We start from the raw sequence: 26,684 nt of genomic DNA, 5'->3' as shown, positions 1-26,684 counted from the left end.
CTCAGTCCCAGTCCCTTTTCCAGTCACACTCTTCTCCGCACGGTCCCGGTGGAGAGCGGGGCGGGCCCCTCACAGCCGCAGCAGCAGCAGGAGCAGGGAGGTGGCAGGGCCGTGTCCCAGGTGGGAAAAGGGTGAAGGAAGACTCCGCTCACCGTTTGGGTCCCGGTTCTCAGCACTGTTCTCCGAAGCAGGAGGCTGTAGCAGTGCAGGGCTGCAGGGCAGATGTGACTGCAGAGAAAAAAATCTCTCTCCTCTGCGTTCGGACTGGCAAGAGAGTGTCCCCTCGGAAGGAAAAAGGCACCAACAACCATCCCCCACACACCCCCGACCCCTCAAGTCCTCCCCAGCAATTGAGCCAGCGAGACAGCCCCCACCCATCTCTTTTCTCTTGAGCAATTAAAAGCTAAGGGAGCTGCCCCAGCCAGCTTCCTTAGCATGGTAATGGGAAAAAATTCTCCACCGAGGGAAAGAGTAAAAATCCCCCAAAAGCTGTGTAAGGACTTGTGAGCTAATATTTTGTCTCTGGTAGCTGTTTTACCAGGACCTGAGAGTGCTGATACCAATCAGCAAACTCTCAGCAGCTCACATTAGCCAGCAGAGAAAGACTGGAGGTCCTTAAATGACGTGTTCCACAAGAATTTTTATTTCATGCAAAGGGTGGTCGAGCAGGGATCCCCAGAGACAAAGGGGAGACAGTCATATTTATAGGTTCAAGAAGGATTGAAACTACAGCCAATAGAAAGCTATACAAAGGAAAGCATCCAATCTAAGTCAGAGATTCTAAAGGTGAACTGACCAATTACACAAACTAATTTCTAGTCAATTATCTTCCAAAGTGATAGGAGAGTTACCAAATTCCTAAGGAATTCAGCTCAGCCTTGGTATCTAGTGTTATAGATAATAAATGAATTAAGCTGAATTAAAATAGTAAAACAATAATTTTTATTTTTGCGACTGAAAATATGGTCCTGGGAAGCCACAAACAAAAAGGACAACACCAAGCCCAGGTTCAGAATTGAGTGAACACGCCCCGATGATCTGGCCTCTGTCTCACCAGATCCCCCTGTTTACAAATGCCGTCCTGGGCTTTGTTCTGCAGAGTTTGCAGAATTCTTTGGGTATGCATTAATCTGTGGGAATATAACTAGGCTCAGGCTCACCAGGATTCCCCATAGATGTACTTCTCTGCCTCTGCCTACACCCACTGGAGTGCTGCCAGTGGCGAGGGAAACCATCTTCTTGGCAGCAGACATATTTTTCTGGGGACCAACGCAATGTCCGAGCTGTATATTGCCTCTTAAAGACATCCCACCTCGATAATTTTACTGTGTCTGTCCTACAATGTACTTTATTTGTTCTCCGGCACTTGACTCTTAGAATTTCAGCCTTTTAGTCTAGTTTTCCAGTAATCTCATGTTGATATAAGAGAAATCACTCTACAGAATCTAATTCAATGATATTCAATTCAGTGGCAAGTACTAGAATTCAGTCAGTCAGAGACAGCTCTTTCTCAAAACACTTAGTACAGAGCCCTCTAGGTCAGATCCCCCATACACCCCACGACAGATCTGGCACCTGAAATTAACAAAAGGAAAACACCTGCACCCAAAAATTATACACCTTATCCAATCTAAGTTGCTCATTCGGTGCAATTTTATCTTGAGGTCTCCAGGGGAGGAAGCCACTTTCCACTCGAGTGTCTCTTCTCTTGTCTCTATCTTTTCACCCTGGAGGCGTGCATCCAGCCTTTTTCTGCTGTCTGGACTGCTGTGTCTGTGGTTAAAAGGACAAGAAAAGGACCTTCCCAGTGAGGAGAGAGAGAAACCTCTTTCCAGGTTATAATGAGAACCCGATCTCCCGGTTGGATTTTGTATATGGCGAACCCCAGAGGGGCATTTTGTGTGACAATTCCCTGTTTTTGAAGTTCCTGTAAATTTTTGTTTATTGTTATCATGTAGGGTTGTATTTGTTTATTTTTATTTCTGGATGTCCCACTGGCATCCCATGATCATAAGACATCCCATATAACATTTCAAAAGGAGATAGCCCTGTCTCAGAGTGAGGCATCGTCCTAATATTTAATAATGCTAAGGGGAGGCATTTTGGCCAGGACATTTTTGTTTCTAATTTTGATAGTTGAGCCTTTAAAGTTTGATTCAGTCTCTCAACTTGTCCAGAATTCTGGGGATGCCATGGGGTATTGTATTCCCACCGAATTCCTAGGGCCTCAGCCAGTTGTTTAATAACCTTTGAGGTGAAATGTGTTCCTTGGTCTGAGTCTATATAGTTGATTATACCATACAGGGGGATGATTTCTTCCAGAAGACATTTAGATACTGTCTGGGCTGTAGCCCTCGAGCTTGGGTAAGCTTCTACCCAATGAGTTAATTTGTCTACTAGTGCCAGCAAGAATTTATACCTCCCAGCCTTTGGTAGTTCAGTGAAATCCACTTGGATTCTTTCGAATAGACGATAGGCTATAGGGCGTGTCCTGGCTTTGTTAACCTTTCGCATATTAGGTACCCCTGTACTTCCTGCTTAGCCAATTCATAAATCCCTTTACACCCGAAGAATCTCAAAAATTGTTCTGCCAGAGCTTGGGATTCCCAATGTGTTTGCAAATGTAGTCTCTTTAGAATTTTTCTGGTATAATCCTTAGATATTAATTCCCTCCCATCTGGTAATTTCCACTTACCTTCTTTTAATGTTCCTTCTCTCTTTTTGTATTCTTCAATCTGTTTTTGGGAGGGACAAGAGGGATATCCCCTAGTCCTGCCTTCCCCAAATTCTGGAGCACTTACTGTTAGTAGTGCTGCACTTTTGGCTTTCTTATCTGCTAAATTGTTTCCACTAATCCAAAATTATATTCCTGTTTGATGTAAATGCACGACCGAGATTGCCTCTGGCTCCCAGATAGCCTCTAAGATATGCTTTATTATTTCCCCATGAACTAGTTTTCATCCTTGAGTATTTATTAGTCCTCTTTTTTTCCAAATTTTCCTAAAAGTGTGAACCACCCTAAAGGCATATTTTGAATAAGTAAATATAATTCCTCTTTTTCCTTTTAATCTTTTTAAATGCCCGTAAAACTGCATACAATTCACATGCCTGAGCTGACCAACTCACACTGAGGGGCCTTGATTCAACTACTTCCCCTGTTTTCCCATCTATGATTTCATATCCCGATTTTCTCTCCATGAAACTCCTCTTCTGCCCCTACATGGACACTCTCTGCTCCCACAGGGACACCCTGCTGCAGCCAGAGTGATCCAAAGGACACTATATTCTCTCCCAGGCCCAAACATCCCATTTCTCACCTCTGCCCCCCAGATCCTCCCCTGGGCCATTCTCTCTTACCCTACCAAAATGTACATCTCTTCTCAACTTAAACAGGTTAAAGAAAAGGAAAAAAACAAAGCACAGGCTTTCGAGGAAGGAAAATCCACACACCAGCAGCACCTGCAAAACCTTCAGCTCCACAGCCTGCTTTGCACCTGCCACACATCACATCCAGACAGCTCTGAATTTAAGATGAAATTCCCTTTAGGATGGTGGGAAGAAGGCAGACACAGAGCAGGATGCCTTTTCTACACCCTTCTCACACATACCAAAAACAACTGCAACTTCATTGGTTTAGGGATAGTTACACATGTTAAATACCCCCAGGACCATCCTAATTCAGCATCTGTCAATGAACAGGGTTAATTCAACTAAACCATATCAGAAATCCAAGTGTTCCACTGGCCCTGACAGTCCTGGGGAGCACAGGGACACCAGTGCCACCACCAGCATTGCACACACAGCTCCAGAGGGCTGGGAAGAGCCGTTGGAGCTGGGACCCCGCACTCACACAGCACCTGGGAAGGTTTCATCCCCACACTTGGTTACAGTGGAGCAGCACCATCAGTTTTCACTTTAAAAAACAGGACATCTCCCAGCACCATCCGTGAGGAAGCCCCTCTCCTCAAAAGGGGCTGAGTTTCTCTGAGAGGAGCAAAATAAAACAGTAACACTCTTCCCACCCGCTCTGCTCACAGCCCCAAATCACCTCAGTGCTGTCCCTGCACATCTTCCAGCAACAGCCAAAGCACCAGCACACATTCCCTGGGAAGGGCCAGGTCTTTCTCTTCTCCCCCAGGCATCTCTCTCTGCATGTGCCAGGAAGCAGGATTGATTTTACAGGGAACAGCACACATGAGGAGTGTGAATTCTGCATCATCTTCCCAGACTGCCCCGACTGCTCCTCCAAGCACTCAAAATCCCAGCTTGGAATAGAGGAAGGGGGCTGTCCAAGCCCTGAATCCTTCTTCCTTAAGGCTTAAACAAGCAATAACTGCTGCTAAAAAGAAAGAAGCAAAATCCAAAGCAGCTTGCGCTGGCGCGCAGAGGCTTCAATTCACAAACCATTTTTCTTTCTTCTTTTGCCTTCTTACTATACTCTTCAATTTACTGTTAAATACCTTCTCAGTAAATTACAATCACAATGAGAAATCAGGAACTCATGCTTTTCAAACTCATTTTACACATTCAGCAAACTTTCACGGCCTTCTCTGTATTACCTTTATTTTCTAGCAGAATTCACAATTAAAGAAAACAGAGTCCTAATTTTTCTACATACAGTTTGCATTTCCCAGATATTCCTCTGTCCTTGTTCTCCCTCTCTCTATCCAACACTATCCTAGGGCCAGTCCCTGTCCTGTTACAGTTTAAACACCGCTCCTCCCCCACCGGTGCTCCCAGCGGCACGTCCCGGGCAGCAGCACAGGCAGCAGCACAGGGCCAGGGCATCCCGCAGCCTCGCAGGGACCAGCGGTCACTGCCGCTCCTGCTCGGGGCTGCCAGTGCTGACCGACGCTGAGTCCCCGCGGCCCTTCGGCCCCCCAGCCCCCACAGGCCATGCTCCCGGACCCGCACCTCTGCGCTCGGTCTGGCTGCTCATTGACTCACTCATATCTTTGCACACTCTCCCTTCCACCAACACACAGACACCACTCGTCCCCCCACCACTGCCCCCAATCACCTTTACTGCCCCGCCTCGCTCTGGAAGTGGAGGGCATAGGGGACCCGCACCTGGCCCCCGGTTCAGCTGGCAACACTGGAGGACCAGAGAGAAGAGGGTGCTGAAAAACATCTCAAACCTCACTATTTTCCTTTTTATTTTAACCTGTGGGTACTTTTCGCTCATGTAGATGATCAGGGCTAGGCACACCCATCTTTACTGAAAACGGGCCAAATTCCATGCTCCCTGATTTCCTTTCCCCCCCCAAATCTCCATGCAATAATGGATCAATTTTTCCTTAGACTTACTTATCCTATCAGGACTTCCCTCCCAGTGTTCTATCATCCAACCCCGCGGGCTGTGCCTTGGGATTTCAGGCAACTTGCCCTTTTTTGTCTTTACTGGTTTCTCCGGGGTGTTTTTTTGTTTGTTTGTTTGTTTTTGGTGGTTTTTTGTTGTGTTTTTTGTTTGTTTGTTTGTTGGTTTGGTTTGGGGTTTTTTTTCGCTGGGTTTGCTCTTTTTCTGTCCCATTTCTTTTTAAAAAAAAATTTTCCCCAAGCTATCTTAGTATACTTTCTTACCATGTTTCACGTCAGGACCTTCCAAATCTGAGAAGTACTGAACTGCAATTTAAACTTTATTTATTTATTTGTTTGTTTGTTTGTTTGTTTCAATTTCCAATCTACTCACTTCCCATGGAAAACCGTTCCGTGGAGTTTTCGAAAGGGGACGAGCTCTCTTTTCCCTTTCCTGGCCTTGAACTAGCCCCTGGATCTAGAGGTTTACCAGTTCCCCAAATTCCAGGAAACATACCTTTCCTTCCAATCTCCCTGTGACCAACCCCCAAAACACCCTTAATTTTAGGCTTGACACGCAAGAAAGGGTTCTGCCACATTATGTTCACTTCCCCCACGACCGACCACATCCCTCGCAGGATGGTAGAACTGCGATTTCGGGGTCTGGACTCGCTCCGTGATCAGATCACGTCTCACGCACGCGCTCAGTCACACCTCACTCAACCACGCAATACTTACAGTTCCTTTTCCTGCGTGGATTCTTCATGCACGTCAAGTTTTATGAGTGAAAAAAAACGTTGCCGCGGTTATCCAAGAGCTCTGAGCCCATCTTCCCCCTTTTCGATTGTGGCTCTGGTTTTTAGTTCAGGATCCTGACTGGTTCCAAGGAATTCCGCAATCCTGCCAGGCTGCTGAAATCAGCGAGGCGCCTCCTGGAAGGAAAGGGGGTCCCCACCAAACCCCAGAATCAGGATCATGTCGAGGTCATCAGATTGTTATAGATAATAAATTAATTAAATCAAATTAAAATAGTAAAACAACAATTTTTATTTTTGCGACCGAAAATACGGTCCTGGGAAGCCACAAACGAAAAGAACGACACTGAACCTGGGATCGGAGTTGGGTGAACACGACCCAATGACCTGGCCTCTGCCACACCAGATACCCCTGTGTTTATAAATGCCATCCTGGGAAGTCCGCTTTTATACAGTTTTTCTGGCCTGGGACAAGAGTCCCTTTTGTTTCTGCTGTGGACTCATATTCAGATAACTTCTTTTCTTGGTGCTGCCCAGGACAAAGGTTCTTCCTGCACATCAATGAATCCTGATGAGGGTTAGGTCTGCTCCATATTCCTTGGGAGGGTTGATTTTCACTTAGGTAACTGAGATTTTGGAATGTGTTTCTCCAGGGGGAGATGATTGGATTTACAGGGAACTGGCATTGATATGTGGTTCTCCCAGGGGTTTCTCAGCTTGTCCTAATGGGTGGTACTTGTCATGTCTTTTATCACTGATCTTTTCCTGTTCAGTCGTTATGGGGTTTCAGGTCTGCCAGTTAGGTCTCTTAACATGTTAATCAAGGCTTTTGGCTCCAGGTGCTGGAGTCTGGTGAATCAACCTTTTTCCTGGCTGTGGCTACAAGTTTCCTAATTTCTTTATTTCATACAACCATTTTATATCACATAAACACGAATTACAACATAACATATATCACACTAGGAAACCTTAGCTGTTAAACTACATGTCAGGACCCTGGGGCAGATGGTTTTGGGGGAATTGTATCATCCACAAGGACTGCCTGTGGTGGCAGCAAGGCTGTCAGAGCAGTTTGCTCTCAGTCTCACAGTCTGCATGAGCTGAGAGCTTGGACAACACTTGTCTGATGGAAGGGTTTCCAAAGGACCATGAGCCAATGATTTCCTATCCTGCTTCCTCAGGAAGGCTAAGGCAGTGTCTCTGAGCAAACACAGATTTCATGGCTAACTGAGGAAGACATTGTCCCTTTTGGAACTCTGCATGGATGAGCAGTTCCACAGCAGATCCAATCCCTCAGCTGAACTCACCCAAAATTAATCTCTCTTCTCATTCTTTATCTTTGTGTAGAGATAAGGCCACATTTATTTGCAATACAGGTGCCCTGTCAGGCACTGCCCTTGTCCATCTCCTCTGAGCCTTCTTCCATTGCAGCAATGCACTCATCAGGCATTGAAGCAGACAGGATTGTTTCGCTCAGAAGGAAAAATATTTCTAAATTAGATAATTGATTAAAATAGGCATCTGGATAGGCACACCCTGATCAGTTCCTAATCCATATTCCTGAGTATCTGAGTTCCCAGTAATTCCTTGGGACTGTGGCTGTGGCCTGCCACCAACAGTGCATTATTCCCCACCAACTGGAGCTAGGAAGCCCTAGGAGTTTGTGCTCTCCCCTGGTTTCAGCAGCTCCAGCTGGATGTGATTTCCTGCCCCTGGACTGGGTGTTGCTGGTGGAACAGGCCCAGCTGATGGGAGACTCCTCCAAATGCCTGGGGATGTGTAGTTTAGGAAGAGACAAAGTGTGACAGGGAGAGGCTGCTTTGTAGGCTGGCAGCTGGGCTGTAGGAATGTGCATGGCAGAGTGGCTGTGGTTGGGTGGCATCAGTCCTGCCATGTGTGTGGCATGTCCTCAGTGGGATGTGCTTCCAGGACTGCTTCTGCTGTCTGACTGGGAAGGGGATCTCTTTCTGGCTGGGATGGCAGCTGTGCCACTGGTTTGGGCCAGGAGAGGTGACAGCTGGGACAATGCTTGGTGGGGAAATGGTGGAAGGAAAGCCAAGGGGCCAGAGATGCTGTGTGAGGAGCTGGGCAGGAAGGGGTAATCCTGCTGCCTTTCCTCTCCCTTTGCAGTGGTTCCCTTCTGGCACAGCAGTGACCAGCCCAGAGCCCTGCAGCAGCAGTTCTCAGAGTGGAAGTGCGACTCAGCAGCGCCACAAGGAACAGGTCAGTGCTCCCAATGTCCCCTCTTCCTTGGGGCTAAAGGATTCCAGGAGGCTGTGCCAGGACAAGTCAAACCACATCAGCAAAAGAACTTTGTTGACACCTGAGACCCCCATACAAATATTACCATGGCTTTGGGCACAAAAAACTCACTGGTCATACCCCGATGCAATGGGAATATCTGTACTACTCCTGTTTTTTCATGCACTTTCCATCAGGAAAAATCACTAAGGAGGGCAAGTAAGGGTTTACTGGAGAACTTGGATCTTTGTAATCATCTCTTGTTTGTGGCCTTCATGTCTCTGTCCTCTCCCTGCACAGACCGAGGCTGGACGTGCTGCCCACAGGGCTGGAGAAGGTTTCAAAGAAGCTGCTATTTCCTCTCCCTTGATAGGATGAACTGGGCCAAGAGTGAGCAGAACTGCACTGGGATGGGCTCCCAGCTGGTGGTGATCAACAGCAAGGCAGAGCAGGTGCGTGCACAGGGCTGAGAGAGGGAGCCAGCAGGCAGAGACACAGTGCTGGGCCCTGGAGGGGACTCAGAGCCCCTCCTTGTCCTGCAGGGGAGGGGGAATGTCCTGTCTGCACCTCTGCAGCACCAGCTCCCCCCTCTGCCACCAGCTGCACTCCACAGGGAGTCCTGATGCCTCCCTGTGCTCAGTCCTGCTGTTCATGGACACTGCACTCTCTCTCTGATTGCCAGGAATTCCTTTTCGAGCAGATAAAACAATCTCCACAAAGAGACAATTTCTACATTGATCTGCTTGAGGTCAAGGATGGTCAGTGGCAGTGGATGGACAAGACCTCATATAATGTGACAACAACATGAGTATCTCTGGATGGAGTGTTTGGTGTGACTCCTGGTAGGGAAAGAAAGTAGGGCAGGTGTGATGTGGTCTGCTGGTGCATGAGAGGGGGTTGTCACTACACTTCCTTGTGAGAGATCAGAGATACAGCAGGACTGGGCTGTGTAGGACACCAGGTTCCCATGGCCCATCTGTGCTGGATATTGGTTATGAATTAACTACCTATGACATGGAAGTCAATGCTGGAGGCATAGAAAAAACTTCACCTTGCTGGCAGCAAGAACCCTTCAGAAGCCCGACGACCAGCCCAGCCTGACCTGCATTCACTGCACTTACATGCACAAAATGGGCTGTGCTGGGATGCAGGGAAAGAGATGGGGCAGGGAGAGAGCACCAGCACTGTCCTTGCTGTGTCTTGCCCTGGAGGCCGACAGGGGCCTCTGCTGGTTGTGAGGCGCATGGGATGAGTGGTGGTGATCAGTTCCCCCCAGCAGGATGGAGCAGGGCCCTGTTGTGCTGGAAGGCTGTAGGAAGGAGGCACGTTTGCATGTGACACTGGTGCCAGTGGGATATGGAGTGGGAGCAGGGGTACTGCTTCTGCCCACAAATCTGTACTGGGAATTTCTTTCCCTTCCCTTAAGTCTTGCATCCCACTGTGGCCTTTTCCAGCAGTGCTTTCTAGTGGGCACTGGGGAGTAACAAGCCTGTCTCTGTCCCAGGTTCTGGTGAGATGGAGAACCACACAGTGGCCTTGATGAGAACTGCACTGTAATCCATAGTCCTGAAAAAAGTCTCAGCAAATGGTATGACATCTATTCAGATAAGAACACCATTGAATTTGTGAAGCTGCAGCAATAACTGTGTGATGGAAATATCCCTGTCCTGAGCAAAGCTGGGAGCTGAGCAGCGAGCTGGGAACAATGCTGGGTGTACTGGGAGGGAGGGGGACCCCTGACAAATCCTCATTGTTTAGGAGGGGACCATGTGTATGTGGAAGTGAAATGAGCTTTATCCAACATCCCCAGTGCATAGGGTAGCTCAGGGAACACAGGAAGGCTCAGGCTCATTGAAGCAGGTCCTGTGTTCTTTTGTCCTGTTCTCTCAAAGGGTCCCAGAGTCTCTGGCTGAAAAGAGATGGACTTCTCCAAGAAGAAGACACAGGAATGGAAGACAGATTATACAGATATTCAATGTCCTTGGTCTGCTTGAGCAGAGGTGTTTGTTTTTTGTTGAGTCACACACAGAATGTCCTCTAGTTGTCCTGTTTCTGCTGAACAAATTCTGAAATCTTAGACAAGAGAAAGTACAATATCAGACCAATGGAAAAAGGCTCTGTGCCTTGTCTCTGTACCTCTTTGTTCCCTCCTATCTATGCTGGGGGACTATAGTCCTATAATGATGGAATGGTTTGGGTTGTATGGAACCTTTAAGCATGATGTTTTCAACCTCTATGTCTTGAGCAGGGACCCCTTCCACTAGACCAGGTTGCTCAAAGCCCCGTCGAGCCTGGCCATGAACACTTCCAGGGATGGGCTGTGCACAGCTTCTCTGGGCAACCTGTGCCAGTGCCTCACAACCCTTATAGGAAAGAATTTCTTCCTGATACCTACTCTAAATCTGGCCTCTTTCAAAGTCATTCCCCTTTGCCTTAGTCCTAAATGCCCTAGTAAAAAGTCCCTGTCCTGCCTTCTTGCAATCCTCCTGGAAGGCTGCTATAAGACCAACTCGGGATCTCCTCTTTCCCATGCTGAACAATCGCAGTTCTTTTAGCTTGTGCTCCAACCCTCAGTCTCCATCCTCATTGCCTTCATCTTTGTGGCCCTCCCTTTGGACTTGCTGTCATGGGAGAAACAATCCACACTGGGCCTTCAGAGGCACCTGGAGGAAAAAGTCCTCTTCCTGACTCACAGCTGATCCCAGGCTCACCTGAGGCAGCAGCATTCCTGGACAGCCAAATCCTCAGTGGTGCCTGTAATGGCATGCCTGCCCAGCCAGGCCAGATCATGCTGCAGAAGAGGCTGAAGAGACAGGGCTCCTGTGCACATGACATCCCATCCAGAACACCACTGCCTGTTGAATTGCCTTCATGGCCTGCTGTAGACCATTGGACACCATGGATCTTCCTTGATCCATCTCTTCCCACTTCCTTCCTCCTGTGTCCTCATTTTTCTCGGGAAACACCAAGTGCCTAAGGCTCCCATTCTGAACATTTCCAGCTCCCCACGGGGAATGCAGCTGGGTGTACAACTCCTGTCTGTGCAGCTCTGTACTTCCCATGAAAGTGAATCCTCTCCCTGTGTCCTAGAGAGAGAGGGGAATTCCTACTGGAGACAAGGTGCCCAGGAGATTTGGCTTGCTAAGGCAGTGGGAGCAGTTGTATGAACAGCAGTGTGTGGTGGCTGCAGGTCCCCATGCACAGCTCGAGGCAGCAGTGAGACACAGCACGTAGGGACAGTATGTAGATATCTAGGGACATAGGGAAGAAAGAGGACGTATATATGCAAAAAACACACAAATCAGCACAGGCAGAAAGCACTGAACCCAACTCAAACAGCTACCTGCTCCTGTTCCCCTTCCTGGCTGCAGCAGGATGAAATCCTGCTAGAAGAAAAGATGTTTGTTTCCACCTATAAAATATGGCCACACGAGTGAGGGCTTCTCCATCCTGACCTAGAAACCAGGCTCTGCAGTGCACAGCTTCTCCCAGCACCAGCCTGGGCTGCTGGGCTTGGCCCTGGCTGCAAAGGCCTGCCTGTCTGGGCTCTTTAGCACCATTCCCACGCCTTTCTGGCTTTTGCCATGCAGGAATCCCCTTTAGGCCTCCCCCTCCCCTCTGCAATAATTCTTAGCACACAAGCAGGACAAGGAGCAGATTTCCTGTGTTCCCTCCTGCAGCCAAGAGCCATCCCAGCACAGGAGGGTCAGGCCTGCTGTGGTGAAGGAGCTGAAGGTGCTCAGCCCCTAAAGGACAGAGCTGGCCAGCAGGTCCATCTGCTGGGTGTCCACTCCTGGGGTCAGCCTGTGGTGAGCAGCAGCCCCTGGGGTCTGGACATGGCCATCTCACCTTGGCTGTAGGAAGAAGGCAGGATTCCATGTAGGACTGATTTCTGTGGGAGCAGAGCAGGAGGAGAACGAGGGTGATTCATCCTGGGAATTTGGGATGAATCAGGATCTGGAAGAGTCTGTCTCCATGTCCCTCTGAGCTCTGAGACCCCGTGTCCTAGAACTCATCATGCCCTGCAAGGATTGACAAGGCAGTGTTGGAGGGTAACACATCTCCACTTCTGGAGCCCTGGGAAGCTGAGTGATGTGAAATATGGAGCCTGTATTGTAATCCTTCAGAAGGCAGAAGGACAGCAGGGCTGGAACCATCTCCCACAGCAATGACAGCCATTGCATCCAAATATCTGAAGCTGAAGCTAAAATGCCTGATGGAGGAAACCTCATCCTGAGGACAAGGGGGAGGCCAGCAGTTACACACAGAAGGTTTTTGAAATGGGTGTGAATGCTGCAGCCTGCATTCCCACTCTGCTGAGGGGGAATACTGTGTGGAAGACAGATGGTCAGGCAGTTGGTACCATTCCTTCCTTCTCTGGTCTGAACAGTTCTAACTCAGCCTCTCTTCATATGAAGGAGGTCCATCCCAAAGATGCTCCATTTGCCTTGTCAAGGCCTAGGAAAGTTCTCCCAGTTATTCCTGCCTGGCAAAGACTGGCTTTGCAATGAGCTTGGCTATTTCCTGTCGCTTATTAGGACACATCGTCAGAGATATGGTCAGATGCCTGAGGAACAACCAGCAGAGAACAATCCAGCATTGTCCCCGTGCCTTTGGGGACTCTCCAGAAGAAAGACCATATTCCCTGTCTGTCTTGGGCATGTTCACTCTGTGTCCTGCAATTGCTGCCCGGGTGACACTGGAGGTGCTGCACAGTGGGCTGCAGAGCTCTCTGAGTTGTTGCTCCCACACATTGGCTGAACAGATGTCTTGGAAAGCAAGGACACAGGCTCCCACAAGGTGGTGAGCACTGCAGAAACACATCATCTAAGTGGGAGTCTTCCCAAGGGGGTCATGCAAACAAATGTCCAAATTGTCCAGTATTTGCCCTCCTGAAGCCTCAGGTTGTGATCCTGGATTTTGCCCTGCTGCCTTCTCATATGATCCTGGATCCCAACATCCCAGAATTACTTCAGACAAGGTGGTACCCAACCTCTACATCCCCAACAGTTCATCCTCATTGTGGGAGTGTGTTGTGGGCTGGGGGAGGTTTTAGAAATTTTTCCCATTATTATGTTAAGCTAGCCCGGGTGGCTCCTCTTTTAGCCGTCTAAGTGCTCAAGACAAAAGGATGCCTGGGCGGGCCCTGATTTTCTTGATGGCCGAAAGTGGAGTGCTGCTTTTGTCCTTCGGTGGGTGGGAGAACACTCGCAGCTTGCTGGCCGAACTCGAGGAGAGAGTTGCTTTCTCCATCGTGGGACCAGGCTCCTTTGGACTCGGACTGCCAAAGCTTCCTGCTTCTGAGAACTGGGACGCCCACGGTGAGCTGAGTGTTTTCCTCACCCTTCTCCCACCTGGGATGGCGTTGCCGCCTCGCTCCCCTGCTCCTGCAGCAGCCGTGACTGAGAGGCTGCCCTGGCCTGCTCCATCGGAACTGTGCGGACGAGGAGGGGCATCTGCGACTGGAAAAAGGGACTGAGACTGTTTCGTTCTGTTCTGTCACTGTTTTTTTTTTTTTGTTCTCTTTCATATAGCTGATGCTGTTTTTGTTTGTCTAGTAAATATATCAGTAAAGAACTGTTATTCCAAACCCATACCTTTTTGCCTGAGAGTTCCTGAATTTCCATTTCCTGGCAATACTGTCCCTTTAAACCAGGACAGATCTTGGTGCCCGGAAAGTGGGGTTTGAGGTTAAGGAATAACAGTTCTTCAATTGCCTGAGATTGTCTTTTTGTGTGCTAGCAACATGTGGTCCAGCAACATGTGGTCCAGTTTAATCTGGTTTGGGCTGCATGTGTTCATACATGTATCTCTCCCATTTGCAAACCCTTACATAAACATGGGCCCTATAACTAAGGCTACTGTGACTGTTATCAGACTTGCTTTATGGGTTGATAAGGTGGGGAATTAATGGATTTTTAACTTCCTTTGGACGGGTACATGGATTCAGGGATGCCACACACTAAATGCATGTTTTTGGGATTACTTTAATAATGGCACCTACTGTGAGGGAATAACACCAGGGGAAATTTTCTCCCAACCCCTCACCCAAATTTTTGGGTCTACCCCACCAGTTTTTGAAGGGGTCAGATTTTCTCTGAATGCTAACGATATCATACAGTGGCTGGTGTTACTGATAGGCTTGTCCTATTTAACATTAAGAGATAAGGGGGGATTGAGCTGGATAACAACTCTGATACCTACTCCAGGAAATAGGGATGGTGCTGCAGACATTGACCCTGCCCCAGAGACTAGAGATGCTGCCCCAGAGCCTGACCCTGCCCCAGAGACTAGGGATGCTGCCCCAGGGCCTGACCCTGCCCCAGAGACTAGGGATGCTGCCACAGAGCCTGACCCTGCCCCAGAGACTAGGGATGCTGCCCCAGAGCCTGACCCTGCCCCAGAGACTAGGGATGCTGCCCCAGAGATTGACCCTGCCCCACAGCCCATCTCAGAAAGAAACCACCCGGAGTGGTTGGGGCTTCTAGTGAAGCAGATGAGTGAGATGGGCCAGATGATGAAGGAGTACCTCTCCCCAGCTGGTGAGAAGCCCTGCCATAAAGGGGGAGAATCCAGTGATGCTGTAATGGAACCCATAGGTGTTACATCTGTCCAGGTTCCAGCTGAATTGCAAGAGCACTCACAGCCAGCAGCAGTCGCCCCTGTAGAAACTAGGAAGTCTAAAATGAAAACAAGGCATCTAGACAAAGAAGACCAGAGAGGAGAGCCCTCACAAGCAGCAGGGGAGCCAGAGGTTGAAATCATCACTGAGTCCCTGTCTTATGAAAATCTCCGCAATCTGCGGAAAGATATTGCACGACAGGACCGGGAGGCTTTGACAACTTGGTTACTTCGGGTCTGGGACCTTATGGGTACAGGTGTGCACTTGGATGGTACAGAGGCAAGGAATTTGGGATCCTTGTCCCAGGACTCAGGTGTGGACCAAATATTCGTAAGGGAGCCAGGCCCACTTCCCCTCTGGGAGCGGCTTTTAATGAGTGTAAGAGAGAGGTTTGTCAACAAAGAAAGAATGCAGGAGTACCATAATAGAATGCATTGGAAAACCATTGAGGAAAGGATCCAACAGCTGAGAGAGGTGGCGGTACTGGAGGTACTCGTTGGGAGGGATGGACAGCATGACAATGACCCTGACAAGGTCAGGTGCACAGGTCACATGCTGTGGATCCTGGCAAACCGAGGGCCATCTCAATATACCACCTCCATTGCAATGATTAATGCTGATGAGCACCGAGAAACAGTGAGCTCTGTTGCTAACAAGCTTAGGGATTTTCACAGTATGATGAATGGCATAGTGCAGGCCCAGGTTTCTTCCATGGTCCAGGAGGTGAGGGGGATGAGGGAGGAGATGAAGGAGGTAAGGGGGATGAGAGGTGACATAAGTGAAATAAGGGAGGAGATCAGGAAGATCAAGGCAGCACCAGTGCGAGCCTCATACCCCAAGGTTACAGCCCAACGCCCCCCAGCTAGTGGAAGAGGGTACACCCCACAAGCTGACCTATGGTTTTTTCTGCGTGACCATGGGGAAGACATGGGAAAATGGGATGGGAAACCCACTTCTGTCTTGGCAGCACGGGTGTGTCAACTCAGGGAGGGAAATGCTAACCGAGGGAGCTACACTAAAGTGAAGGTAGCCTCAACCTCCCATGACCAAGGTGCTGGGCATTACAGAAGGGAGGATGATCTGTCAGACCCACTTGAAGGAGTCTCCACTATGTATGTTCAGGAAAGGAATAATAGCCAGGGCTAGAGGGGCCCTGCCTCTAGCCAGGGAGAGGCACGAGATAACAGAGTCTATTGGATGGTGTGGGTCCAATGGCCTGGCACATCAGAACCACAAGAATACAGGGTATTAGTTGATACTGGTTCACAATGCACTTTAATACCATCAGAACATGTGGGGGAAGAGCGTGTTTCCATTGTTGGGGTGACGGGGGGATCACAGGAATTGTCTTTGCTGGAAGCTGAGGTGAGCCTGACAGGAGAGGGGTGGCAGAAACATCCGATTGTAACTGGCCCAGAGGCACCGCCCATTCTAGGCATAGATTTTCTCAGGAGTGGCTACTACAAAGACCCAATGAGATACAGATGGGCTTTTGGAATAGCTGCTGTAGCGGTAGAGGGCATTTAGCAGCTGAACACCTTGCCTGGACTGTCAGAAAGCCCATCTGCAGTGAGACTCCTGAAGGTGAAAGAGCAACAAGTGCCAATTGCCACCTCAACAGTGCACTGCTGGCAGTACCGGACGAATCGAGACGCTGTGATCCCCATCCACAAGATGATCCGTGAGCTGGAGAGGCAAGGGGTGGTCAGCAAAACCCACTCACCCTTCAACAGCCCCATCTGGCCCGTGCTCAAGTCTGATGGAGAATGGAGATTGACTGTGGACTATCGTGCGTTGAACGAAGTGACTCCACCAGTGAGCGCTGCCGTGCCGGACATGCTGGAGCTCCAGTACGAGTTGGAGTCCAAGGCAGCAAGGTGGTATGCCACCATTGACATTGCCAACGCATTTTTCTCCATTCCTTTAGCAGCAGAGTGCAGGCCTCAGTTTGCTTTCACCTGGAGGGGCGTGCAGTACACCTGGAATCGTCTGCCCCAGGGGTGGAAACACAGCCCCACCATCTGTCATGGACTGATCCAGGCTGCACTGGAAAAGGGTGAGGCTCCAGAACACCTGCAATACATCGATGACATCATTGTGTGGGGGAACACAGCAGTGGAGGTATTTGAGAAAGGAGAGAAGATCATACAGATTCTGCTGAGAGCTGGCTTTGCCATTAAAAGAGCAAAGTCAAAGGACCTGCCCGAGAGATCCAGTTCCTGGGAGTAAAATGGCAAGATGGACGGCGCCAGATCCCCACTGAGGTCATCAATAAGATCACCGCAATGTCTCCACCAACCAGCAAAAAGGAAACACAAGCTTTCCTAGGTGCCATAGGCTTTTAGAGAATGCACATTCCTGAGTACAGCCAGATTGTGAGCCCTCTCTACCTGGTCACCCGTAAGAAGAACGATTTCCATTGGGGTGCTGAGCAGCAGCAAGCCTTTGCCCAGATCAAGCAGGAGATCGCTCATGCAGTGGCCCTTGGCCCAGTCAGGATGGGACCAGAGGTGAAGAATGTGCTTTATTCTGCAGCTGGGAACCATGGTCTGTCCTGGAGCCTTTGGCAGAAGGTGCCTGGGGAAACTCAAGGCCAACCTCTGGGATTCTGGAGCCGGAGCTACAGAGGGTCTGAAGCCAATTACACTCCCACAGAGAGGGAGATCTTGGCTGCCTATGAAAGAGTCCAAGCTGCCTCAGAAGTGATTGGGACAGAAGCCCAACTCCTCCTGGCACCCTGACTACCAGTGCTGGGGTGGATGTTCAAAGGAAAGGTTCCCTCTACCCACCACGCCACCGACGCCACATGGAGCAAGTGGATTGCCCTCATCACGCAACGCGCCCGCATTGGAAACCCAAATTGCCCTGAGATTTTGGAGATAATTACGAACTGGCCAGAAGGTGAAAATTTTGGTCTCGCCGATGACGAGGAGCAAGAACAAGTGAGCCGCGCTGAGGAAGCCCCACCGCATAACCAACTGCCAGCAGATGAAACATGCTACGCTCTTTTCACTGACGGCTCCTGCCGCATCGTGGCGATGAACCGGAAGTGGAAAGCAGCCGTATGGAGCCCCACATGACAGGTTGCACAAGCTACCGAAGGAGAAGGTGGATCAAGTCAACTTGCTAAACTCAAAGCTGTTCAGCTGGCCCTGGACATTGCTGAGAGAAAGAAGTGGCCAAAGCTCTACCTTTATACTGACTCGTGGATGGTAGCCAATGCTCTGTGAGGTTGGCTGGAAAGATGGAAAAAGGCAAACTGGCAACATAGGGGAAAACCAATCTGGGCTGCTGATGAGTGGAAAGACATTGCCGCCAGGGTAGAGAAGCTACCTGTGAAAGTTCGTCATGTGGATGCCCATGTCCCCAAGAGTCGGGCTAATGAGGAACACTGACACAACGAGCAGGTTGATCAGGCCTCAAAGATAGAGGTGTCAAAAATAGACTTGGATTGGCAACACAAGGGAGAATTGTTCCTGGCTCGATGGGCCCATGATGCCTCAGGTCATCAGGGCAGAGACACCACGTATAAGTGGGCATGAGACCAAGGGGTGGATCTAACCATGGACAGTATCACTCAGGTTATCCATGACTGTGATACATGCGCTGCCATCAAGCAAGCCAAGTGGGGGAAGCCCCTCTGGTATGGTGGGTGTTGGTCCAAATATAAGTATGGGGAGGCCTGGCAGATTGACTACATCACAGTGCCTCAGACCTGCCAAGGCAAGTGCTATGTGCTGACCATGGTGGAAGCCACCACCGGATGGTTGGAGACCTACCCTGTGCCTCATGCCACTGCCTGGAACACCATCCTGGGCCTTGAGAAACAGGTCCTTTGGAGGCATGGTACCTGCCTTTGTGAGAGAATTGAGTCAGACAACGGGAGTCATTTCAAGAACAGCCTCATAAACAGCTGGGCTAGGGAACACGGCATTGAGTGGGTGTATCACATCCCCTACCATGCACCTGCAGCTGGGAAGGTCGAACGGTGCAATGGTCTGCTTAAAACCACCTTGAAGGCACTGAGTGGGGGGACTTTCAAGAACAAGGAAAGTACAGTAATTTCACGAATACAAGCCGCACCATTTTGACTTAGATTTTGCTCTCAAACCGAAAATGCGGCCAATATTCAGGAGCGGCTAATATGTGAATAATTTTCTGACATTTACAACCCCAGCAGTGCCAGCCAGGGTGCCGAGCCGAGCGCCTGCCAGTAAAACCCAGGAGTTCGCGATTGTTACAAATTGGATACTGTGTTGCGCGGCGGGTGGGGCCAGCTCAGCGCCGGCAGCGTTGGGGGAGGGAGAGAGGCAGGGGAGTTCCCTACTTCAGGCGGGGGAGAGGCAGGGGGCTCTGTGCTGACATCCCCACAGCTCGGGGAGGAGGCGGGGGGCTCCGCCCCTGCTCTCCGCCACGGCGCCGGGAGCAGGGGGCACTCCATGCTCGCCCGCCGCCGCTGCGCCGGGACCAGGCGCCTGCCGTGGGAGCGGGGCATGGTCCGTGCTCACTTGCCGTGCCGGGAGCAGGGTGTGCTCTCCGTGCCCGGCCGGGGCCGCGGCGGGAGCGGGCCACTCTCTCCGTGCCCGGCCAGGGCTGCGGCGGGAGCGGGCCACTCTCTCCGTGCCCGGCCGGGGCCGCGGCGGGAGCGGGGCTGGGGCGAGCAAACCCAGAGGCGGCGGCCATCCCCGAGCGGCACCACCGAGCTGAGCCACCTGGCCCCGTCAGCAGCCCCTAGCGGGCCGAGCCTGCACAGCCTTAGTTGAGCCAGTAAACCCCGCCATGCCGCAGTTCTGTTACTACTTGGCAACTTTGTTGCACGCGGATCCTCGCTTCGAACGACAGAGCGGCTTATATTCAGGTGCGGCTTATTTATGGACAAAAACCGAAACATTTGCCAACACCCATAGATGCGGCTTATACTCAGTGCAGCTTGTATTCGTGAATTTACTGTAATCTACCAAAGGCCACATGGTTAGTGAATACCTGAGGTTCCACTAACTGAGCAGGCCCTGCCCAATCTGAGCTCTTGGGAACACCAGATGGGGAAAAGGTTCCAGTGGTACACATGAGAGGTATGCTAGAGAAAACTGTTTGGGCGAACTCTGCCTCCAGCAAAGACAATCCTGTCTGTGGGGTGGTTTTTGCTCAAGGACCAGGTTGTACCTGGTGGGTGATGCAAAAGGATGGAGAAACCCGATGCATACCCCAAGGAGACTTTGTTCTAGGGTGAACTATCTATGATACTGTGTCTGTAACTGCATGTATGTATATAATTTAAAGGTTCTAATTTGATGTAGTATGTTAGCATGGAAAAAATTTGGGGTGGATAATGTTGTGGGCTGGGGGAGGTTTTAGAAATTTTTCCCATTATTATGTTAAGCTAGCCGGGGTGGCTCCCCTTTTAGCCGTCTAAGTGCTCAAGACAAAAGGATGCCTGGGCGGGCCCTGATTTTCTTGATGGCCGAAAGTGGAGTGCTGCTTTTGTCCTTCGGTGGGTGGGAGAACACTCGCAGCTTGCTGGCCGAACTCGAGGAGAGAGTTGCTTTCTCCATCGTGGGACCAGGCTCCTTTGGACTCGGACTGCCAAAGCTTCCTGCTTCTGAGAACTGGGACGCCCACGGTGAGCTGAGTGTTTTCCTCACCCTTCTCCCACCTGGGATGGCGTTGCCGCCTCGCTCCCCTGCTCCTGCAGCAGCCGTGACTGAGAGGCTGCCCTGGCCTGCTCCATCGGAACTGTGCGGACGAGGAGGGGCATCTGCGACTGGAAAAAGGGACTGAGACTGTTTCGTTCTGTTCTGTCACTGCTTTTTTTTTTTTTGTTCTCTTTCATATAGCTGATGCTGTTTTCGTTTGTCTAGTAAATATATCAGTAAAGAACTGTTATTCCAAACCCATACCTTTTTGCCTGAGAGTTCCTGAAATTCCATTTCCTGGCAATACTGTCCCTTTAAACCAGGACAGAGTGAGAGCCAGCAGAGCCCATCCTCATCCTTGGGACCTCCATAACCGCCCTCACGAAGATCCATTATAAGGATCCTCCAGTGTACTCCTGGATTTATTTAATCTTTACTGCTGAAAACAAAGCTCAGAAACTGCAGCACAAGTTGCAGAGCCTGACAGCTACCCCTGTGAGCTGCTCTCACACACTGCTGGGGCTCAGGGATGTGGGGCTGGTTTTCAGGCTGTGAGAGGGCAAAGCAACCAGGCACAGTGGGTACAACTTTCACTGGCATTCATTCTCTCTTCCTGTACTGTCCCTGCTGCCAGCATTTCTCCTGTGCTTTCTGCCTTTTGTTTTAATTTTTTAGTATTTCTATCAGGCTGCTTGTCTTTATGTCGTTGTTGCAGTCGTTGTTATGTCGTTGTCTTTCCCTCCAAATCATTTGGAATTCAAGAAAACTGGGAAGGTGGATTGCTCAGGGGATCCTGATGGGAAAACTGCCATCAACCAGTGACAAAGTCAGAATATCCTCGATCAAGTTCATTTCTGAACATGAGCAGCCTTGCTGTTCTTTGCACTTGGAACCCTCTCCAGCCTTACCCATCCCACTTCATGTTGGTCAGATGGCCTGGACAGCAGCAAGGGATAAAGTAGGAGTGTAAATGCAAACAGCTGTGTGAATTGAATAGCTGCAACTATTTCAGGGGGCCTTTGCCCCAAACCACTGCTGTTAAAGAAGAACATGACCTCCATCCTAACAGTAACCACGGCATTAGAGAAAGGCTTCTAAGGCACATGAGAAACAGTGTGAAAACACAGTCTAGAGGAAGCAAGAACACTGAGAGAGGAGAGAGAAGAGGTAAGAAGGACGTGGCCATGGAGCTCAGGGTGCTCTGCAACTTGGCCACCTCTGTCTGTAAAAAGCTCCCTGGCAGCTGAGTGCTCTGGGTGACCTCGCTCATGGCACTGAGGGCTGCAGCAGGCACACACCCACAGCTCTGCAGTGGGACAACGTGAGCCTGTGCTTTCACCTGTGCTTCACAGGCTGCTGCAAGAGGTGTGGATACTCACAAATCCTACATGTCCAGAGGGAAGTGTGTGGGACCAGGGGAAGCCCTGCTTCCACCAAGGGGATGTGTTCTTGCAGCTGCACGTCCTGGGGGGCTGGTGGGAGACTGGAGCTTGCACAAGTCATGTGAATGTGTTTTTATGTGGGGAGAGAGCTTGCGAACATTAGTTACACAAATATGTTTAGAAATGGAGGGTCTGACTGTGCCTGCAGCCTGTTGTGCACAAAAGAAGAGAATCAGAGGATGTCTTCTAGAAAAATATCAGGTTTGTCCTCACTTGTAAGCAGTTCTGTGCCTGATGTCCTGATGCTTCAGCTAAAATGTCTCAGCTATTGCTATGAGGACTTCTATTCCTGTGTCCCTGCACCAATGCATTCCTCTCCACAGGGAAATCTGTATGATGGAACATAAGCGAAAGCTCTATTCTCCTCTCAGTCCATTGAGAGGACATTGGGATCCAGTAGGGATCCCTCATACTTAGGGACATACTTAGGAATATGCTTTCTTGTCATTTTTGGCTCCCTTTTGCAGGCTGTGCTCAGTGGGTTTAGCCCTTTGCTAGCAAATGCCAAATACACCTGCCCGTGTTTGTATTTTCACACACGTGGACCCTCAGCAAGGAAGAGCAGGCAGCAGAGAGGGAAGGCCATGTATGAGCTATGAAACTGCCTGAGGCTTTGCAAAGGGGGATTGTGTGAGCTACAGTGATGCCCCCCTGAATTTGATTTCCTTTGCCTCACTGAGTTTGTGTTGCAATGAGCATCTTGTGAAATGTCCTGGCCGGGAAATGATGAAAATTCCCCAATTTCCATATGCTGTGGGGTACACCCAGGATATGGCTTTTTCAGCACATCAGATTAGAGCCTGTGAAGGCCCCTCACCAGTGTGGGAGGTGCCCGTGCAGGAGGGAGGCTGTGTTTGTGGCCACACTGATAACAGGGACCCTTGGAGAAGAGCGATCCTCTTGTAGAGATGATGAATGACCAAGGGAGAGTCAGTCCTGCAACTGCAGGTAAGCCCCAAACCTTCCTTCCTTTCTGTCCTCCTGTCAAAGGAATTGGGAAAAGACAGTGCTGGTATGGATCCCAGGCATGGCACGGTGGCCGGCCTCCCCCCAGGAGATGGGGCTTGAGACAAGAGCAAGACAACAGATGAGGGAACTGGGCAGTGCCCAGCCTGGCAGGATGAGCTTTTTCCTGGAGCCAGTGGGAGTGGAAGTCCAGGCAGACCAAACTGTGCTATTTCCTTCAGTGGTTTGTCTGTAAACAATGGGCCTGAAGGATGCTAACCTCCTGTGATTCCCCTGGTAAAGCTCTCTGCATCACACTGAGCACAAGTCCCTGCTCCCATCTCTGGTGTCTCACAGCACAACCCAGCCTGGGCTCTCCCAAGAGCTGCCAAGTGCCTTTTCCCCCTGTGGAAACAATCCCTTCTGTGTGTCTGGCTGTGCACAGCCTGAGCTGGGCTGTCACTCCTTTGGGGACTGTGCCATTGCAGAAAGGGGCTCATGGTACAGGGGCAAAATCCAGGTAGTGAGAGAAAGAAGCTCTGAAGAGAGAGGAAGAGGAGGGAGATCCAGCAGGAGCATTCAGTGACAGGCATAGTCAATGGAAGGCAACAAGGAAGGTGTGTTGAAGACAAAGAAGGTTTGGACAGGACAGAGGGGAGTGAGGTTTGGGCAGAAGGCAGGCAGGTGTTGTACTAAAGAGAGAAATAAAAAAGCAGCCTCAGGGCAGCCCCTGTGTTCCTGTGCTCTGTGGCTCTGAGCCACTGCTAGCGACAGGCAGCAGGACCCACTTCCAGCATCTGTGGGGCTCCCCAGTCCATGGAACAAGGAACCAGCAGGATGTTGGGGTACAGAGCTACCTGGATTCTCCTGCCCCCAACTCTGGGCAGGGACATGCTCACTCTTGCTTTGTGTTTTTCTTCCCCAGCAGAAGAGAGAAGCTGCTCCTGGCTGAACATCTGGGTCTTCCTTATTTTTGCCCTTGCAATCAAAGCTGCCTTTGTGACCCTCTGCCTTGGTGGGTTCCTGGGTCTCTTAATTCCCTTGGGATGAAGGGCTCAGGTGATTGCCTTAGGTCAGGTGGAAAACCCGTATCCTAGTCCCTCTGCCAGCAGGCAAATGCCCTTCACCAATTAGGCCTCTCCACTCTTTGTAACTTCTCCTATGATTTCTTTGTCCCTTTCCTTGCCCCATCCTCAGAGGATTTCTAATCCGGGTTTGTCATCTGGGAAAGCGAGTCTCTGAGCCAGCAGAGGCGACAGAAGCTGTTCCAAGGGAAGGAATCACTGATAGTGGGAGAAGTGTCTTTCTGTTCTCCCCTCCTTTCTCAATACATATTTCATAGCAGGTTAATAGAGTCTCTGTTGGGGCTTCAAAGCAGAAGGTGGAGGATAGCACAGGTTGCTCATGCATGAGATGGAAAGGATGACAATAGCAGTTTCCTTTGCTTTCCTCTCTTCTCAGTGGCTCTACTCGATGGAAGCTATGGCCAGTGCAAGCCTCTCCTCCAGAACTCTACAGAGTGGTGCTGTGTCCCTAGCAGTTCTGCAGAAAAAAGTGAGTGATGCTGAGAGCCTCATAAGCAACACAATGGACTTCACCAAAATCTAGTCTGGTTTCCCCTAAGCGGGGAGGTGGGGAATATCACTTTGAGGTATCAGTCACAAGTGGACTGTTTTAAGGAAGGAATCCTGGGAATCATGGGAAGAACACATGGTATTGTACATTTTTACTTAGGAAGCTATGAAAACATGCTCCAGGCTAGTGAATGCAGGTGGGTCATTCAATACCTGCATTTTACCAACCTTTCTACTCTTCCCCTCATGCAACCCCTGTAATGCAAGTCTGGTCCACTGATCTTGATGAAAGTGCTTTTACACTGGCTGGTTCGATCCACCTCCAATCTCTGGACTGACTCACTGCCTGTTTACACAAGCATGATGGTCAGTGTGAGAGACAAGAGAAGGGAGGATGATGTTTAGTTTGGAATAGCTGGGGAGCTGAGCTGCAGTCACAGATAAGGTGATGGTAATGTGGAGTGCTGGAATGCTTGTAGTGCAAATTCCCAAACTCAGGTCAGTGATCCCTTCTCATGCAGGCTCGACCTTTGGGAGAACATTCTGTAGCTTTTAATCCATCATTTGAATCCCTGGGACAAGGCAGATCTCTTGGATTAGCTGGCTGTGTAAGAACTGCCTGTGGTGGCAGCAAGGCTGTCAGAGCAGTTTGCTCTCAGTATCTCAATGTGCATGAGCTGAGAGCTTGGACAACACTTGTCTGATGGAAAGGTTTTTAGAAAAGTGCAAGCCAGCTACTTCCCATCTTACTTCCTCAAGAAGCATAAGGCAGAAACCATGTCTCTCACCAAAGAGAGGTTTCACAGACATGGCAGAACAGACAGATAAAGGGAAGAGGCCCCTTCAGGCAGGGGCCTTTTGACAGGAGCCTGCCAGGCTTTTCTCTGTTACTTATGGAGAGCAGAAGAGAGTATTTACCTCTGTCCAGAGTAAAGGGTTCAAACCCCACTCCTAACACCTGGGACTCTACACTGAACTCACAGTCATGAAGGACAGCACATCTTGTTCAAAAGCAGGACATTTTTTTTCCCCACAGTGGATGGCTGGATGTGCTGCCCAAAGGGCTGGAGATTCTTTCAAGCAAGTTGCTATTACCTGTCCCCTGACACAATGTCATGGGCTGGGAGTGAGCAGAACTGCACTGGGATGGGCTCCCAGCTGGTGGTGATCAACAGCAAGGCAGAGCAGGTGCGTGCACAGGGCTGAGAGAGGGAGCCAGCAGGCAGAGACACAGTGCTGGGCCCTGGAGGGGACTCGGAGCCCCTCCTTGTCCTGCAGGGGAGGGGGAATGTCCTGTCTGCACCTCTGCAGCACCAGCCCCCCTCTGCACCACCAGCTGCACCCCACAGGGACTCCTGATGCCTCCCTTTGCTTAGTCCTGCATCTCATGGACATTGTGCTTTTTTCCAGGAGTTCCTCTTCAACTTGACAAAAGAAAAAGTAACTAACATCTATGAAACAAAATACTACATAGGCTTAGCTGCCTACAAAACTGGGCAGTGGCAGTGGGTGGATCAGACTCCATATGAAAATACAGCCACGTGAGTACCCTGGTGGAGTGAGGACAGCCCTGTAATTCATGCCCTCAGTCCAAGTGACCAATGCATTGTGTAAGGCAGGTATTTGTCAGAGGGGGATTTCTGTCTTCAGCTGCTCTGCAAGTCAGAAAACTTAAATATTTTTCTAGTCAAAACTATGACCCCTGATTTCTGTCACAGTGACTTTCCTTTTCTCTTCCACAACTGTTTGAGGTGACTCCACATCCATTGTCGTGCATGCTAGTGCATTTCCAATAGAAAAACTTTCTTTTACAGGTTCTGGAAGCCTGGGGAGCCAAATTTACTCTTTGCAGAAAAATGTGCTGCAATTCATGTCAAAGGAAACACAGACCCCAACACTTACAGTAACTGGAATAATGTCCTTTGCATCACAAGTTGCTATCGAATTTGTGAACAGGCAGTCAAACTTCTCTGAGGAAGGACATAAAATCCAAGCTTCAAAGTACCTCAGTCCCCAGCCTGTGCTCCTGCATCCCTTTACAGGCTGGAGATCAGTCCTGGATGAAATAGCTCAGGCTGATGAGAAGGACCTGTGAACCTTGCCACTCTCCTTCAGAAACAAGGGTCCTAATTCTCCATCACTTCCCTTGGTTCCTGGTCTAGCCAATGTGGAAAAGG

The 26,684-nt window shown here is 50.0% G+C and overlaps 1 protein-coding gene across 1 annotated transcript in view; it reads left to right on the top strand.

Moving 5' to 3' along the window:
* The window catches only part of LOC116992554 (C-type lectin domain family 4 member E-like), a 28,110-nt gene extending 1,629 nt beyond the window's left edge, over positions 1-26,481 (top strand). The window contains exons 3-6 of the mRNA XM_033052308.1: positions 24,395-24,487; positions 25,544-25,695; positions 25,918-26,048; positions 26,322-26,481. Coding sequence (XP_032908199.1) covers positions 24,395-24,487; positions 25,544-25,695; positions 25,918-26,048; positions 26,322-26,481 — 536 coding nt within the window. The remainder of the gene's footprint in view (positions 1-24,394; positions 24,488-25,543; positions 25,696-25,917; positions 26,049-26,321) is intronic.
* Positions 26,482-26,684: the final 203 nt, after the last annotated feature.

The sequence above is a fragment of the Catharus ustulatus genome, chromosome 2, assembly GCF_009819885.2.
Source record: "Catharus ustulatus isolate bCatUst1 chromosome 2, bCatUst1.pri.v2, whole genome shotgun sequence".
NCBI classification, from domain to species: domain Eukaryota; kingdom Metazoa; phylum Chordata; class Aves; order Passeriformes; family Turdidae; genus Catharus; species Catharus ustulatus.
Note: the sequence above shows the minus strand (reverse complement) of the source record. Positions and strands in the feature narration are given on the sequence as shown.